This window comes from Bubalus bubalis, chromosome 7 (genome assembly GCF_019923935.1).
Source record: "Bubalus bubalis isolate 160015118507 breed Murrah chromosome 7, NDDB_SH_1, whole genome shotgun sequence".
NCBI lineage: Eukaryota > Metazoa > Chordata > Mammalia > Artiodactyla > Bovidae > Bubalus > Bubalus bubalis.
Window position 1 is genome coordinate 11,973,428 of NC_059163.1, and position 17,447 is coordinate 11,990,874.

Sequence of the window (17,447 nt, forward strand, 5' to 3'; positions counted from 1 at the left end):
GTGGTTAAGTAACATGGTTGAAATAACACAATGAAGCAGTAAAATAGCTAGGGCCTGAACCCTAACCCTAAAGTCACAGGGCCAAACTCTCTTTCCACTCCAGCTGTCTGTCCCCAAAATTAGCATCCAGAGTTGCAGCTAAAACTTCATAAATGGAAGACACTGGACAGGACAGACAGAAGGCAATGCCCCCAGTGCTGAAGCTGCTTTGAAATATAAGTCTGTCTTGTATCTGGGCTCTTCCCTCACTTTCTGCTACACACGTACTGTCAGGCAGGGCAGAGATATCTCCGAATTGTGTACTGTGATCTCCTGGTGTGCACAGACAGAAGGAGATACAGGACCTTACCGCATTCCTGTCTCTGAGCAGTGTTTGAAACAATGCCTTATCATCAATATCTGCTTCCCAGCAAATGTAGCCTCCTGTGAGAAGCTAGTGTGTGTGTGCGTGATCTTCTTCTCTAAGATCCTTTGCCAATTTTGAATGGGGAGGCTGCGTGAGCTTGAGAAAATTGGCCCTGGGTAAATAGATTCAAATTCAAACTTTAAAAGAAAAAAAAGTCTGTATGTTCTTCAGCTTTTCTGGGTTCAGCAGTGCAAGCGCATAAAAGGTATCCATCATCCCAGCTATGGCATATCAAATTTGCAAGAGCCTGGGCTTTGCTCAGATACTCGGGATGGGTGAGGGGGCCGGGGTGGGGGGGGCAGTGTTGAACATTTCCTAAGCTTAGAAGAAGCTATGCACAGGAATATACAACTCAACGGAAGTTTGTGCATATCACCCATGTGCCCTAAAGACCAAATGGAATGAACAAAATAGGAAACTCTAGTTCAGAAAAAGTTGTTTGTGATGACTCATGCAGTGACTATTTTAAGAAAATTAGAAGTATAGCATTGTGCTGCAAAAAATAATTACAATGGCCCCTCACATGCAAGAGCAAAGATTCAGAGAACCAGTCTGTTCTGACTTGCTGGTGTCTTCTGGAATTAGCTGAAAAACTTTTGAGAACTGGCCTGACATTTTCAGGAGTCATGGAAGGTTATAAAACAGAGAGCAGGAAGAGTCTAGCTGATTCGGCTTGTAGGTTTGTCAAATACCTTCTGGATGCCAGTAATTAGTGTCACATCTACTCACACTTCCACACTTAGTTCAGTTCAGTTTAGTCACTCAGTCGTGTCTGACTCTTTGTGACCCCATGAATCGCAGCACGCCAGGCCTCCCTGTCTATCACCAACTCCCGGAGTTCACCCAAACTCACGTCCATCGAGACGGTGATGCCATCCAGCCATCTCATCCTCTGTCATCCCCTTCTCCTCCTGCCCCCAATTCCTCCCAGCATCAGAGTCTTTTCCAATGAGTCAACTATTAAATGGGGCAGACAGACACTAAAGTGCCCCCCAGTTACCTCTTCACCTGGTACTTGCATCCCTCCCTGTGTAATCCACTCCCTCTTAATTGTGAGCAAGGCCTGTGATCACCTGTAAACAACAGGATATGGCAAAATTGACAAGATGTCATTTCTGTGATGACATTATGTGTGATTGCAACTTCCCTCTTGTCTGCTTGATTTACACATTTTGATAAAGCCGTGGCTATATGAGGGAGGCCCAGGTGGCAAGGAACTGAAGGCATCTTCTTACCCACATACACCAAGGAAGCAAGGCTCTCAGTCCAACAGGCCATAAGAAACTGTTGAACCTTCCAACAATCCCATGTGCTTAGAACCATGTAGAGCCTTTCCCAGTTGAGCTTTCAGAGGAGACCCCAATTCTGGCTGACATGTTGATTGCAGCCTCAGCAGAGACCATGAAACAGAGGACCCAGCAAAGTCACGCCTGGATTCCTGACCCACAAAAGTTCTGAGATAATAGCATTTTGGCCTGGATGAAAATTTTTCATTATCAACTGCCCTTCTTGGTCCCTCTGGTTGTCCAACTCTGCTATTCCTTGCTTGTTGGAGTAAGAATTGAACCCTAGATAATAAAAATGATTACCAACATGCAATCAATATGTGAGAGAGTTATTATAACTCCCCCTTCCTTGGGTGTAAAATGGGGATGATGAGATAAACTGCTGACTTCTTCTGTTGGCAGAACCAGATTCAAATTCTGATGGAATACAAATGAGTGCTCTTAACATCTGTGTCCACACCACACCACACCACATCCTGTAGAGACCAGCATCTCTCTGACTTGCTTCCCCACTCCTTCCTAGGGGATGCCCTACCCTCAGGATTATCTTGCCCTGGGCCCCATCCTTCCTTCCCCCACTGCCCCCTGCTTCCATTCTCTAATGAAAACTATAGTCAAGACCTACGTTGAGCTTGGGACCTCAGACTCTCTAGAGTCTGAATCCAATGTGACGCTGTACTAGACTTTCAGAGTCTCTCCCTCTCAACTTCCTTTGGGAATTGTCCCAGTTGAATAGAGTTGCCTCACCTGGGGCAGCCTGCATCTACCATCTGGTTCATCCAGGAGTACAAAGGCCTGGCCCCGCTGCCACAACTCAGGATAGTTCTGAAGGGCCCTGGTGCCAATCTCAGAGCACAGCCCAACCGTTCCCCCTTCCAAATTCTGCTTCCTTCCCTGCCCTCCACAGCGACTGATGCCAGGATCTCACCCTGATGGACTTCCTGCATCATCGTCTCCATCTCAGTGTTTCCTCAGGAGCCTTTGCGTGCATGTATGCGTGCTAAGTCACTTCAGTCGTGTCTGACTCTGTGCAACCCCATGAACTATAGCCTACCAGACTCTTCTGTTCATGGGATTGTCCAGGCTAGAATGCTGGAGTGGGTTGCCATGCCCTCCTCCGGGGGATCTTCCCAACCCCAGGATCGAACCTGCATCTCTTATGTCTCCTGCATTGGCAGGCAGGTTATTTACCACTAGTACCACTTGGGAAGCCCCCTCAGAAGCCTGATATGTGGCAATTCCTGAGGAGAAGGAACATGAGCTGAACACAAGATGAGGAAATTTAACAGGGTTGGAGATAGGCTTGGACTGGACTCTTAGGGTTGTGCTGAGCATCACTGACCAGTAAGTTGTAAATCTTATCAAAGTTTAGGGCTGTTGTTATTAGCATGATAATTATAGCATTATACATTATTATTATTCATGATCTTGGAGTCAGCAATCCAGCTGCATGGCCCTTAAAAGAGAATTAAGGCATAGGGAAAATTTATGTGATTTCTCAGAAATCTGCACGCTCATTGGCAGTGTAATGAGAAGCTTCTGGAAAAAGGTAAACTTGCTCTCAGTACTTATTAAGAGAAGGTCATTTCACAGAAGAGGAAATGGTAGCTTTTCATCTGTGCAGGTCAAACTGTACCTGCCATCTTGGGTGTACCTGGGAATACTGGTAAAGGTGAAAAATTAGAGGAAAATGGCCAGGAAAGCTTGGAGCAGGCATCTGCCCCAAAATAGGTTGCTCTGCCTCACTCTCCATCAGTCTGGAAAATGCTGTACATCCTCAGTCATTGAGCTTACCAGGTGGCACTAGTGGTAAAGAACCTGCCTGCCAATGCAGGAGATGTGAGATTTGGGTTCTATCCGTAGATCAGGAAGATCCCCTGGAAATGGAAATGGCAACCCACTCCAGTACTCTTGCCTGGAGAATCCCATGGACAGAGGAGCCTGGCAGGCTACAGTTTATGGGGTCACAAGGAGTTGGACACAACTGAAGTGACTTTGCATGCACCTCATCCATCAGTCTGTGGAAGCCTTCCTTGACTACCCCCTCACTTAAAGATGTTCCCATTTATTTCTTTTTCCTTCTAGACTATATGCATTTTTGTCATTACACTTCTTGTTTTGTCCTGCTGGAGATTTGGGTCTTATTTATTTTCTGTACTTTAGGATGGGTTGGGTTACATATTCTGTGTATTGAGTTCTCTAGGGCTATAGTGGGAGAAGGCAATGGTAACCCACTCCAGTACTCTTGCCTGGAAAATCCCATGGACGGAGAAGCCTGGTGGGCTGCAGTCCATGGGGTTGTGAAGAGTCGGACACGACTGAGTGACTTCACTTTCACTTTTCACTTTCATGCATTGGAGGAGGAAATGGCAACCCACTCCAGTGTTCTTGCCTGGAGAATCCCAGGGATGGCAGAGCCTGGTGGGCTGCAGTCTATGGGGTCACACAGAGTCGGACACGACTGAAGCGACTTAGCAGCAACAGCAGCAGGGCTATAGTGGCTTAAATCAACCTTGGGGTTTAAAACAACAGAAAGGTATTCTCTCACTGTTCTGGAGCCCAGAAGACTGAAATCAATCCCGAGGGCTGTGTCTCCCCTGAAGCCTCTAGCGTAGGATCCTTCCTTTCTTCCTCCAGCTTTGGGTGCTCCAGAAGCTCCTTGACTTGTGGCAGCATCACCCCAATCTCTGTCTCCATCTTCCCGTGGGATGGCACATGCCCTTCTCTTGTGTGTCTTCTATGGTCTTCTTTTCTATGAAAACCTGTCCTTAGATACGGTATGTGTGCGCATGCTCAGTAGCTTCAGCCGTGTCTGACTCTTTGTGACCCCATGAACTGTAGCCCGCCAGGCTCCTCTGTCCATGGGATTCTCCAGGCAAGAATACTGGAGTGGGTTGCCATGCACCCCTCCAGGGGATCCTCATGACCCAGAGATCAAACCTGTGTCTCCTGCATCTCCTGCATTGCAGGCAGTTTCTCTATCCACTGAGCCACCTGAGAAGCCTAACTTTGAATATAAGGCCACCCTAATCCAGAACAATTTCATCTCAAGATCTCACCTTAATTACATTACCAAAGACCCTCTTCTCAAATAATTTGGTTTTGATAGATACATCTTTCTGTAGACACACCCTTCAACATACTACAGTCAGTATATACTGATTCAACTATGCAGAACTGACTTCTGTTAGATCTACCTGAAAAGTCCTTGGTCCTGAGAAGAGAGAGGGTAAGAAAGGGATGGAACAAGAAGACATGTGAAGGAGGACTGGATGAGTTTTGCCAACTAACCACTCAGGAGGGAGGTGCCAAGGAGGAAAAGGAAAGCAAAAATAGCCAAAAAGTGTAAAACCAGAAGTGATAAGTGGATAGTTAAGTAGAGAACCTGGCTCCTGAGAGGTGATATGCTCTTTCTCAGCAGAGGACAAGGTGATTACAAGAACAATTAATTGGCTCACCCACTGGCACTCTGTGCCTCAGTTTCCCCACAAGCCTATGGCACTTCCCCTTTTTTTGGGATGTGCTGAGTTCACTGTTCAGTAAACTAACCTGTGTTACTTCCCTGGGGGGCACTTGATGAGGATCAGAGATAAGCAATAGATCAGTCGTTTAAAAGTGCTCACTGGATTTCTTTTATTATGTGGATGAGGCAGGCTGAATGGCCCACAGGAAGGACAGCTGGTCTTGGATGTTTGAGGTCTTGAAAATGGTGCATAACTACCTACACTGCTGCCATATACAGAATCATCAACGCAGGCTCACAAATGCCAAGGCCGATTTGTGGCAACGTTGACTGTCTCCTTCAAAGCTCAGTTATCAGTTTAATGCAAAGCCAACAGTTTTGACCTGGTATGATAAACATTCTTAAATGATATTTTCTGTGATATACTGAGACTTTATAATTCTTTCATCATGGTACATTTTTTTTTTTAATGTGTTCCTAAAACCTGGAACCCTAAGGAATGATTTGAGCCAGAAAGAGCTGGTGGAGAGGAAAACTGTGGGGTGGGACATTGTGGTTCTCCTTGTGATTAGCAAGCAAAACTCAATTCCAAATAACTGGAAAGGGAGAGGGAGCAAGGGAGAGAACCTCTTATAATGTTAAAGCTTCTATTATTCTCTGTTCTTTTTATGTGTTTTAAAAACAAAAAACTTAACTGCTCACTGTCCAGGTTCAGTTCAGTTCAGTTCAGTTCGTCAGTCATGTCCAATTCTTTGCATCCCCATGGACTGCAGCATACCAGGCCTCCCTATCCTTCACCAACTCCCGGAGTTTACCCAAACTCATGTCCATTGAGTCGGTGATGCTATCCAACAACCTCACCCTCTGTCGTCCCCTTCTCCTTCCACCTTCAATCTTTCCCAGCATCAGGGTCTTTTCAGATGAGTCAGTTATTTGCATCAAGTGGCCAAAGTATTGGAGTTTCAGCTTCAACATCAATCCTTCCAATGTATATTTAGGACTGATTTCCTTTAGGATGGATTGCTTGGATCTCCTTGCAGTCCAAGGACTCTCAAGAGTCTTCTCCAATACCACAGTTCAAAAGCACCAGTTCTTCGGTGCTCAGCTTTCTTTATAGTCCAACTCTCACATCCATATATGATTACTGAAAAAATCATAGCCTTGACTAGATGGACCTTCGATGGCTGTTAACTTGACAGCTTTGTTCATCTGTTAAATAATCTGTTGTGGGAAGGGCAGCACCACCTCCTCATCCTTTGTACCCCCCTACCCCCATTCATTCTCGATCCTGTTCCTTAGTGGGTCTCAGAGGGGCCTCACCCTGAGTATCAGGCAGCTACACACCCTGGCTCCCCCAGGGGGAGGGTGCATGTAGCACATACCTGGCAGATTAGAGACCTGGTGTGGAGCACTGGCTGGGCCATCAACCAGCTTGGTGACCTTGAATCAGATCCCCTCCACTCTCAAGGTCCCTGTTCCCTCATCTGTAGCAAAAAGCTGAGAAGGATGCCTGCCCAACTTAGGTTACTTAGGTTAACTGCCCTGCTGAGGGTTACTGTAAAGATGAAATAGAAAAAGAGCTTGAGTTAAACTCTCTTCCTAAAGTAAAAAAGCAAAAGTAGATTCTCTGGAAAAGTCAGAGGAAGCTCTCAGGCTGTTGGGTTCTTGGGGATCCCAGGAAGAGGTTGAGAAAATTCCCAGAACCCCGCCCCCTCCCCCATATTCTCCTAAAATTGAACTGGTTAAAGCCATTTCAGCAAATGTTACCCTGGCTGTCAGAGCACAGAAATGTTGCCCATACCTTAGAGATGTAATGAAACCTAAGGTCTCCTCAGTGCAGGGACACATCAGAAGTTGCCTGGTATCAGAGAGACCTAAAAGACCCTACACAATAGAGTGAGTGGTCACTATTGTGTAAAAGTCCAGAAGGGCAGGGCATTCGTTTATCTATTTATTATTAATGCATCATTTCATATCTTAAAAACATTCCTGAGGGCACAGCTGAGGTCAGCTAGTCCTTGTGCTGGGAGAGAAAATATTCACAGGATATGCGTCTTCTCACAAAAATCCTCTACTCTAGGGGAACACGAACACCTGAACAGGCACACGTACACAGCAATATGATAAAAATATGATTGTTTATCTACTTGTTCATGGTCTGTCTCCCGACAACCATAAAAGATTCACTAGGAAGGCTTCATGTGTCTTCTTAACAACTTCATCCCATTGCCGGGCACAAAAGAGATCTGATATCTACAATATCTCTTAATATTGTGTTGAGTTAATGAATAAATGGATTCATGAACAAATGAATGAATGGTAGAACAGAGACATACCAAAAATACTAAAATGTTCTAAGAGGAAGCAGCACAGAAAACCTCACAAGGATCTAATGTTTGAACTAAGCCTTGAAGACTGGAAACTATTATTGCAGGAAAGACACAGTTCTGACTCCATACGAAAACTGTTTCTTGCTTTTGGAAGTGTTTGACTTGCTTTTCATTGCTTTTGTTATTGTAATCATACATGGTGTCCTGCCTCAGAAAATCCTGCCCCTCTGCCTGATTGTTAACTAAAGTGTCTTTGTTCAGGACCCTGTCCACCTGTGGATGTCAGGAAGGAAGAATTATCACACCCCCTGTCCTAGGATTGCCTTTCTAAGAGATATTTGCAAGATTAATGGCCTTTTAACTTCGTTTCCTCACTGCCCCCCATCTCTGTTCTATAAAAGAAACTGGCATCCAGACTGCAATAAGATGGTTATTTTGAGACACTAGTCTGCCATCTTCTTGGCAGTAAGCTCTCCAGATGAAGTATTCCTTGCTTCAACACCTAGTCTCTGATTCACTGGCCTGTCATGTGGCAAGCAGGGACAATGTTGCGGGCCTGGTCAGAGAGCAGAGCTAGCAGGAAATAAGAATACAAATAATACAAATTGTATCCAAGGCCCCTGGAGCAGGGATCCTGGTAAAGGCTGTGGACTCAGTCCTGTGAAATGGAGGAGGGGTGGGGATTTCAAGTAGAGGTCACTTGGTTATATTCTGCCAGTTAAAAAGATGGTTGTTCTCATTGCAGTTTGGTGGGTGGATTGGAGCCCAGGAAGCTAGAGGGCTGACACTGGAGTCCAGGCTGGAGAGAATGAAGGCAGAGCTAAGACTAGGTATCATTTAAAGGATTGAAGAGAGATGTTTGGGACTCAGTTTCTAGGATCTGGTAACAAATTGTGGAGATGGTGAGGTTGGAGAGGACAAGGGAAGGAAGACTCAAGGTGAGTGCGCAAATAATTGTTTGGAAGTTCTGTTAATAATGGGGCCGTTCACTAGGAAAGGGCCTGAGTCAGCTGGGGGTGACCAGTTAAAAAATTCCAGAAGGTAGATGTTTATGTCCAGAGCTTAGAAATGAAGTCAGAATGCAGATAAAGATTTATGAATCGAGCTTTCACCCAGATAAATAAAAAACAATGAAATAATAAAATGTATTGAACATAAAATAATACAATAATGAAACAACTGTGTAATTGCGGAATAACAAAAACTGGAAAATAATGGAATCATCCATTATCTTTCTAGATGATCAATTTACACGGTGACAAAATATATTCAAACAACTCACTACATTTTTAATTTATTGTGTTGCAGTTAATAGGCTATACAAAAAATCCTAGATGGATATTTCTCTGTCTCTGTCTGATTTTACTCAGTATAACAATCTCTAGTTCCATCCATAGTACAGGGAACTCTGCTTAATGTTATGTGACAGCCTGGATGGGAGGGGAGTTTTGGGGAGAATGGATACGTACACATGTATGACTGAGTCACTCTGCTGTGTGCCTGAAACTATCACAACATTGTTAATCGACCGTACTCCAATATAGAAAAAAAGTTTAAAAACATCCTGGCTGGAGAGAGAGCCTCAAGTTATCTTTCAGCATGTCCTGTACAATCAGGCACAGTCCCAAGCCCTGGACATGCAGTCTCCTGCAGTCTCTGCCCTCATGCAGATGGCGGTTCCTCAGCGTCACAGTCGTGAATACAACCTATACGTTAAGTCGAAGAACAGCTAAAACTCAGGCGAGTGCTAGAAGGGGTCTGTTTCAGAGGAGAAAGGAGGTTTCTCTGATGAAATGACAGGTGAACTGAACTCAGAAGCTTGAGTTTGATGCAGGGGAAGAAAGTGTTTGAGAAAGAGGGACCAGTCCCTGGAAGAGCCCTGGGGGAGGGAGGAGAGGAAAATATAAGGTCCTAGAAGAAGCAGGTATGGCCCAAGTGGAGAGAATCGGGAGGGCAAGCAGGTCAGAGGAGCTACCCTGGTAGCTGCCAAGGAGCATTTGTGGAGGAAGGGATCATCCGTTAACGTCTAATAGAGCTCACAAAATGCCTGCGAGAAAAATGAAAGTATATTAAACTTGGCTAATGAAATGAACTAGAGATTCTTTATGATAGAGAATGCCTTACTGAATTTGAACAAATTAACTCAATTTAAAATTAGTTAATCTCTTCATAGAAAATAGCATTGCAAAGTCCCTAAATTATACAGGAGTTCAGTGCATATTATTTGGATCTGAGTTGCTATTCCTAAGTCATCTTCCTCCCTACCCCGATGATGTTTGCTAGTTTTGGTCGAATTCAGCCAACATAGGAAAGCATGTAGGACATTTCCTGGCCTGCAGGCACTGTCCTTGTTTGACAGCCTCCCCTTAACCGGGTAGCATCCGCGTGATTCTTTTTGCTGTACAGAGCAATGTTATGGAAATTCAGGGACTTTAGGGAGGACACCACTTGACCACGCTGATGTGAGAAAGCCCACGTCTTCATCCAGTTAGGGGCACTTATTCTACCCCAGGCTATTGCTCCTTGTAAAATAAAGCTCTTACATTTTTTTTTTTTTTAAAAAAAGTATATTTTCAAGTAATTGGATTATCTTAAGTCCAGATTTTGTTTAACTCCACTGGAAATGCAAAGAGAGATTTGGAATTACGTGTGAGACATTAATTACTTACATCTGACTGAGTGGTTATTTCTATGAATGAATGCACTTAATTAATTTTTCCCCTCACTTCTTGCTATTTCCTGACGATAATCTATTTTCTTTCATCACAGGGGCAATAGAAAAATAGCCAAAGAAGGAGCCAGTGATTTGAAATTCCAGAACTTCGCTCTGCTGAAAAATAGGTCAGAATATTTCTTTGTTCATGAGTAAAGGAGTAAAACTTTTGATGCTGTGGCAAATAAGCTGACCAGCACACACACGCACACACACACACACACACACACACACATCGTTAATGGGATAGACTTATATTGCTCTCAGTGATCTTAGATGTTACAGGGAGACCGAGATCTAGAACAAGAAGGGACTTGACATAGGTTGAACTTCCAGACTGCCAGCATGTATGTAATGGAGGTGTTGGTTATGGGAGAGGGACGCAGTAGGAGTTTGGGGTTAGCAGATGTAAGCTATTATATACAGGATGGATAGACAAGGTCCCACTGTACAGCACAAGGAAGTAGAGTCACTATCCTGTGATAAACCATAATGGAAAGGAATATAAAAAAGAAGTATATATATATCACACACACATGCATATATATATATACATATATACATATATATGCATGTGTGTGTGATAAGTCACTTCGGTCATGTCTGTCTCTTTGTAGCCCCATAGACTCCTCTGTCCATGGGATTCTCCTGGGAAGACTACTGGAGTGGGTTGCTATTTCCTACTCCAGGGGGTCTTCAGAACCCAGAGACGAAACTGCATCTCTTACATCTTCATTGGCAGGCGAGTTCTTTACCACTAGAGCTACATGGGAACCCCCCTATACACACACACACACACACACACACACACATATATAACTGAATCACTTTGTTGTACAGCAGTAATTTACAAACATTGTAATACAACTATAATTCCATTAAAAAAATCAAAGATTATATGTAAGGTAAAACAGCCAATAAGAAAACTTAAAAATTTTTAAAAAGCACCACCCAGGCATCCATAGCATTTCAGACCAGGGCTATTTCCACCGCTCACCTGGGTCTCTAAACAGCCCAAGAGACAGCCTTTGAGCGGAAAGCTTGCATCCTTCAGCTGCTGAATGATTTAAGTGATGAATCATGGGAGGATCTGGCCATGAGTTCACAGCCAGGTCTCAGAAGTGAGGAGACTAGAGGGAGCCATATGCCCACTTGGTTTCTTTTCTTTTTATTTCAATTGAGTGAAACATTTACGAGCAATTACGGCATTAGGACAGGCTCTTGAAAATGCTGAAATGAGAGCCAGAGTCCTGTCTCCAAGGGGCTCGCAGCCAAGTCTGAGAGCTCAGAAGGAGGGCCACTCGATTAAATGAGTGACAAGGGACCAATTGTGAAGCCAGCTCTAGCCCTGTGTTGAGCCAGGTCTGATTCTGAGCAATGCCTCATTGCCCAGAAGGGTTGTAGGCCTGCCTGCCCCTAGCCAGGGCCCCTCCCCAAGCCCTGCCAGGCTGTCTGTATACCTAAAGGAACCCAAGGCTTTCCAGGTGTCATACCAACACTTGCATCCCAGCGAACTTCAACTCAAGCCAACCTTCAAACATCCGTTCAGTTCCTACTAAGTGCCAGACACTGGAAGTGTTCTTGGCATGCTAAGATGTGCTTGAAGTAATATTTTCCCTAAGCAGAGTGAATGCATGCCTGTAAAACAGAATACTTGAAATATTTTCAAGGCTGCATTAAGCAAAGGAAAATTTGTGGCTGTTCTCAGACTTCTTCAGTGTTTACATTCAACACATTTGAATAATGCCTTTTAAGTCAATATTTCTGATTTCTTGACAATAGCAAGAGATGGGAGATGGACGGGTTAGAAGTCTTCCTTCAAATGGAGATGGTTGCAGCAATTACATACCTCAAAGTAATATTTACAGTTACATTTGCAAAAGAGGGAGAGCAGTGCTTTTTTCCGAAGCAAATTATTTCAGGATGTGTCATAGCATGCTCGAGATATATTAAAAAGAGCAACAGACGATGTTTCTGCAACCTGTTCCAAACCATTTATAAACCCAAATTAAAAAAAAAAAAAAACTCCTATATACATACAAATCTTTGTACCACTGCATATTTTATAATGAAAGTATTATATGAATATAAATTAGTATCTGAGATCTATAAATCAAATCAAAATGTCTAAAAACTACAGATTTGGATCTACCATCATACTTTCAGAACTAGTAAATGGATGCTTTCATTCTCCACTCAAATGATCATTATCAGCGTCTGGTGATGATACAGTAAGGGCAGTGCTACATATGGGCAGGACCAAAGGACAGAATTGGTTCTGCTCCCTAGCTGAGTGACCTCACTCAAACAAGCCCCTTTCCATTTCAATGCCTTGCTTCTTTTAGAAATGGTAGTTGGAAACAAGAGCAGACTGAATTAGCTGGCAGTCAGGTGCCTAGAACTCCCACACTTTCACTGCTGAGGGCCCAGTTCAGTCCATGGTTGGGGAAATAAGATCCCACAAGCTGTGTGATGCAACATGAAAAAAAAAAAGAAAAACAAGAGTAGACTGTCTTACCCACCATCAATCCCCTGGATATAAGATAGTGCTTGTGTTTGGGGAATAACTGCTTGACCTCTGCAGCGTGCCTGGAACACAGTAGGTTCTCAATATATAACAAAGGCCAACAGGCACTGAGTGCTCGCCACAGGCTAGGTGTTATTTTAAGAGCTTATATGCCAAGAGAGGTAAATATCATATGAAATCATTTGTATGTGGAATCTAAAAAACTGGTACAAATGAACCTATTTGTAAACAGAAATCAAGTCACAGAAAACAGAAAACACGCTAATGGTTACCAAGGGGGAAAGAGAGGGAGATAAATTGGGAGACTGGGGTTGACATATACACACTACTATATATAAATAGGGGCTTCCTAGGTGGCACTCGGAGAAGGCAATGGCACCCCACTTCAATACTCTTGCCTGGAAAATCCCATGGATGGAGGAGCCTGGGAGGTTGCAGTCCATGGGATCGCTAACAGTCGGGCATGACTGAGTGACTTCACTTTCACTTTTCACTTTCATGCATTGGAGAAGGAAATGGCAACCCACTCCAGTGTTCTTGCCTGGAGAATCCCAGGAGCAGAGGAGCCTGGTGGGCTGCCGTCTATGGGGTCGCACAGAGTCGGACACGACTGAAGCGACTTAGCAGCAGCAGCAGGTGGCACTAGTGGTAAAGAACCTGCCTGCCTGTGCAGGAGACCTCAGCGACCTGGGTTTGATCCCTGGACCGGGAAGAGCCCCTGAAGGAGGGCATGGCAACCCACTCCAGTATTCTTGCCTGGAGAATCCCATCGACAGGGGAGCCTGGTAGGCTACAGTTCATAGGGTCTCAAAGGGTCGGACACGACTGAAACAACTTAGCATGGCACTCACAGCACATATATAAATAGAAAGCTAATAAGGACCTACTGTATAGCACAGGGAACTCTACTCAGTACTCTGTAATGACCTATATAGGAGTAGAATCTTAAAAAGGGATTGGATGTATATATGTGTATAACTGACTCAGTGGTGGTGGTTGGTGGTTTAGTCGCTAAGTCGTGTCCAACTCTGAAACCCCAAAGACTATAGCCTGCCAGGCCCCTCTGTCCGTGGGATTCTCCAGACAAGAATACTGGAGTGGATTGCCATTTCCTTCTCCAGGGGATCTTCCAGGCCCAGGGTTCAAACCCAGGTCTCCTGCAATGCAGGGAGACTCTTCACTGACTAAGCAATGGGTCCTTGCCAGTAACATTGTAAATCAACTATACTCCAATTTTTAAAAATGAAAACAAAAAATCTCAATAGGTAGTGTCTCACTGCAGCCTAGCAGTCACATTCTCACTAAGAGAAGAACACAGGCTGGAGACGGTGAATAACTTCCCTGAGGCTGAGGTGTATAGCAAACAATAGGCCTGAGTAGGATAAATATTACCAATCTCTGAAGCAACCCTGGCTCTGCATCGCTGACCTCGTGACTGCCATCCCTCAGTTAGGTGTTGGGGTCAACTCCAGCAACAGGCACAGAAGGGCTGTCCTCCCCCACCCACCCCATACCCAAACATGCATGGACCTCCTGGTAGCATACAAGGGAAAAAGCAAAGCTCGGTGCTGGGGTTTCACAAAGGTGATACCGCCCAGGAGACTATCCAAGAGAAACACAGGATCACATACCTGTCCATTACCCGTGACCTGTCCACAAGACTGAGACGAATGTTTTCTAGAACAGCCCGTGGAATCTACCTGGCAGAGTCTTCAACACCCACCACATTCCCATGTGGGCAGAAACAGAAGCACCATCACTGATGTTTTCCAATGGAGTCCAAACTTTAATCAGTAGCTGAATGCCTAACAAGTACCAGACTCTCCATAAAAGAAACGTCAGCGTTTACTCCTCTGAAGCAGGTATTGAGTTGGCCAAAAAGTTTGGGAAGATGTCACAGAGAAACCCCAATGAACTTTTTGGCCAACCCACTGTGATCATTCCCATTTAACAGATGAGGAAAGAAAGCCTGAGAGAGGCGCCGCATCTTGGTCACAGCCACAGAGCCGGTAACTGGTAAGAGCTGGATCTGGATTCAGAGTCTGACTTCAAATCCAGGGCCTGTTCTGGGTTCTAAGTTTTCTGTTCCTGTGAGTCTCAAACCTACCCTTGTCAAGACTCCACTATGAAGAAGGAGCACATGTCCTGAGAAAGGACATCCACACCCACAATCACGAAGCCTCCAGCGGCGATTCTTCAAGCTGACATGTCCTGAGAAGGACATCCCCAATCACGAAGATTCCTAGCGGCGATTCTTAGAGCTGGTCCCTGGACCAGCAGTATCAGCATATCTGGGAGCTGCTTGGAAGTGTAGGTCCTCAGCCCCACCACTGAATCAGACACTTGGGTTTTAAAGTCTGAGCACCTGGATTAAACAAGCCCTCCCAGTGATGATGACGGCTGGGCATGTTTGAGAACCTCGACATCAAACATTGTTACCAAGAGTGCAAGCTTTGGAGCTGGAGTAAGAGGCCTCTGGGCTCAGCCCTCTCAACTAGGTAAACGAGATGGAAGGAAGAAGATGTAAGATAGGGGTGCGGGAGGGTGGAATGGAAATGGGAGAGAACTCAGTCCTCACCTTTGAGAGATCTCTGCCCTGGGGACAAGAAAAATCAAAGATGAGGAAGACAAAGTCCCTGCCTCAAGATGCTCAGCCTCTGGTGGAAAGAAACAAAAAGGCCGGTGTCACAGAACACAAGACACTGGGCCCCATGCGGCAGCCGAAGTATACGCAGGCCCTGTGAGCTCGGGAGGTGGCAAGGACTGGGAGCCAGAGGGCTTTCTCAAGCCCACTTTCTAGGGAGAAGCAAAGCCAAGGCTCACACTCCAAGTGCAAGGTTCTGTTTCCATCCCCATTCCTGACGAGGCCATTCCTAACAGCGTCACTCACGTTTCCCACATTCATACTCTGCCCAATGCATCACCTCACTGTCTAGGGATTTTTCTCTCCCACCATTAATACCTGCAGCAATAGCCAACTCCAGGGGACCAGGTGGAGCTGGCTGTCAATTCTCAGGCCCCAGGAGGCCGGTCCTCAGGGAGCCGGCTTCCCTGTTCCATTCAGTGCACTGGGAGGCCCCCTGCCGGCTGTCCTTGCCAGGCACCCCTGAGATCACAGCTCAGCTCGGGATGGGCGGCCAAGGCTGTAGGTCTGCGCTTGGCTTCCCTGGTTTTCCCCTTCCTGTTCTTCAACCGCTCTGAGTATCTGCGGCGCCGAGAGAGATGTTAAGAATCACTTCCATTCCCTCTGGTCCCCTCACTGTGCAGAAAGTGTCCTTCCTAAAGATTCCCCCAAGCTGAGAGCTTTACAGAGGGTGCCAGGAGCTTTCAGAGGATGCATGGGAAAGTGTGCTGCCCCCCAGCTCTCATCCGCAAGGAGCTCCTGCGTCAGCTCCTATGTGGAAGATGCTCAATAAACACGGCTGAATGGAATAAGAAGAGTGGAAAGGAGGTGGATAAAGTCAGGATGCCCCAGGATGCTACGAGCTTTTACTCCTCCCAGCACCTGGCAGAGACTGGATCCTGAAATAGGTGATAAAAGAAACTTTTCACAGAGCAAGAAGGATGGAAAAACAAAAAGAGAGAGAAGGGAATTTCCTGGCAGTTCAGTGGTTAGGACTTGGCACTTTCACTGCCGAGGGCCTGAGTTCTATCCCTGGTCCAGGAACTGAGATCCCACAGGCTAGGCTGCACAGCCGAAAAAGAGAGCGAGAGAAACAGGGAGAGATGGCAGAACAAACGGGATAGGGACAGAGAGCGTGTGGAGGGTGGAGGGGATGGTAGATTCAGGCGTTGCTCTGCCCACTGGAGCTAAAGTCGGCCTGGCAAAGTACAGCGCTCTGTACTGCTCACTCGTCTGCTGTATGACCATCAAACTGCCAAATGAATTTATTTTCCTCTTTCAATATTTGTCAAGAGCTTAGATAGCAAATATGGAAGGGATTGTAGCTCACAGGACATGCTTTCTGTCCCCAAAGAACTTACAGTCTAGTTGAGGAAAAAAGGAAAAGTGAAATTTAATATGAGATTTATGTAAGAAGTTAATAACTATACACTGCTTTGAGCTACACAAAGTGTTCAGTTAGAGCTAGAAGGGCTGACACAGAAGCTCAGAGGAGGGAAGGCTCTGGGACCCTGGTAGGGTAGGATGCCGAGGGGGTGAGAGTCAGACTAGGCTGCCCCCAGCCAAGAGTGTGGTGGGGGCTATGAGCGTTTCACAGTTCAGAATGAGATCAAACACTGGCAGTGTCTTTCTGGGGATCACTTCAGGGAGTTGCATCCTCCCAAATATTTTTCCGTAAAAACAAAATAGAAAAGAGAAGATTCTTAGACCTAGTCAAGGATATCTTTCACAAAAAAAATGAATCCATAATCCTCCTAATGCTGTTGGTGGGAATGTAAATTGGTACAGCCATTATGGAGAACAGTGTTGAGGTTCCTTAAAAACTAAAAATAGAGCTACCATATGATCCAGAAATCCCACTCCTGGGCATACAACCAAAAAGACAAAAACTCTATTTCAAAAAGATACATCCACCCCAAAGTTCACTGCAGCACTTCTTACTATTCACAACAGCCAAGACATGGAAGCAACCTACGTGTCCATCCACAGATGAATGGATAAAGGAGATGTCATATATATACAGAATGGAATATCACTTAGCCATAAAAAAGAATGAAACAATGCATTTGCAGCAACATGGATGAACCTGGAGATTATCG

The 17,447-nt window shown here is 45.2% G+C and overlaps 1 protein-coding gene across 2 annotated transcripts in view; it reads left to right on the top strand.

Moving 5' to 3' along the window:
* The window catches only part of CLNK (cytokine dependent hematopoietic cell linker), a 202,924-nt gene that overhangs the window by 80,439 nt on the left and 105,038 nt on the right, over positions 1–17,447 (top strand). For both annotated transcript variants that reach the window (XM_006077343.4, XM_006077344.4), the window contains exon 3: positions 10,255–10,326. In XM_006077343.4, coding sequence (XP_006077405.3) covers positions 10,255–10,326 — 72 coding nt within the window. The remainder of the gene's footprint in view (positions 1–10,254; positions 10,327–17,447) is intronic.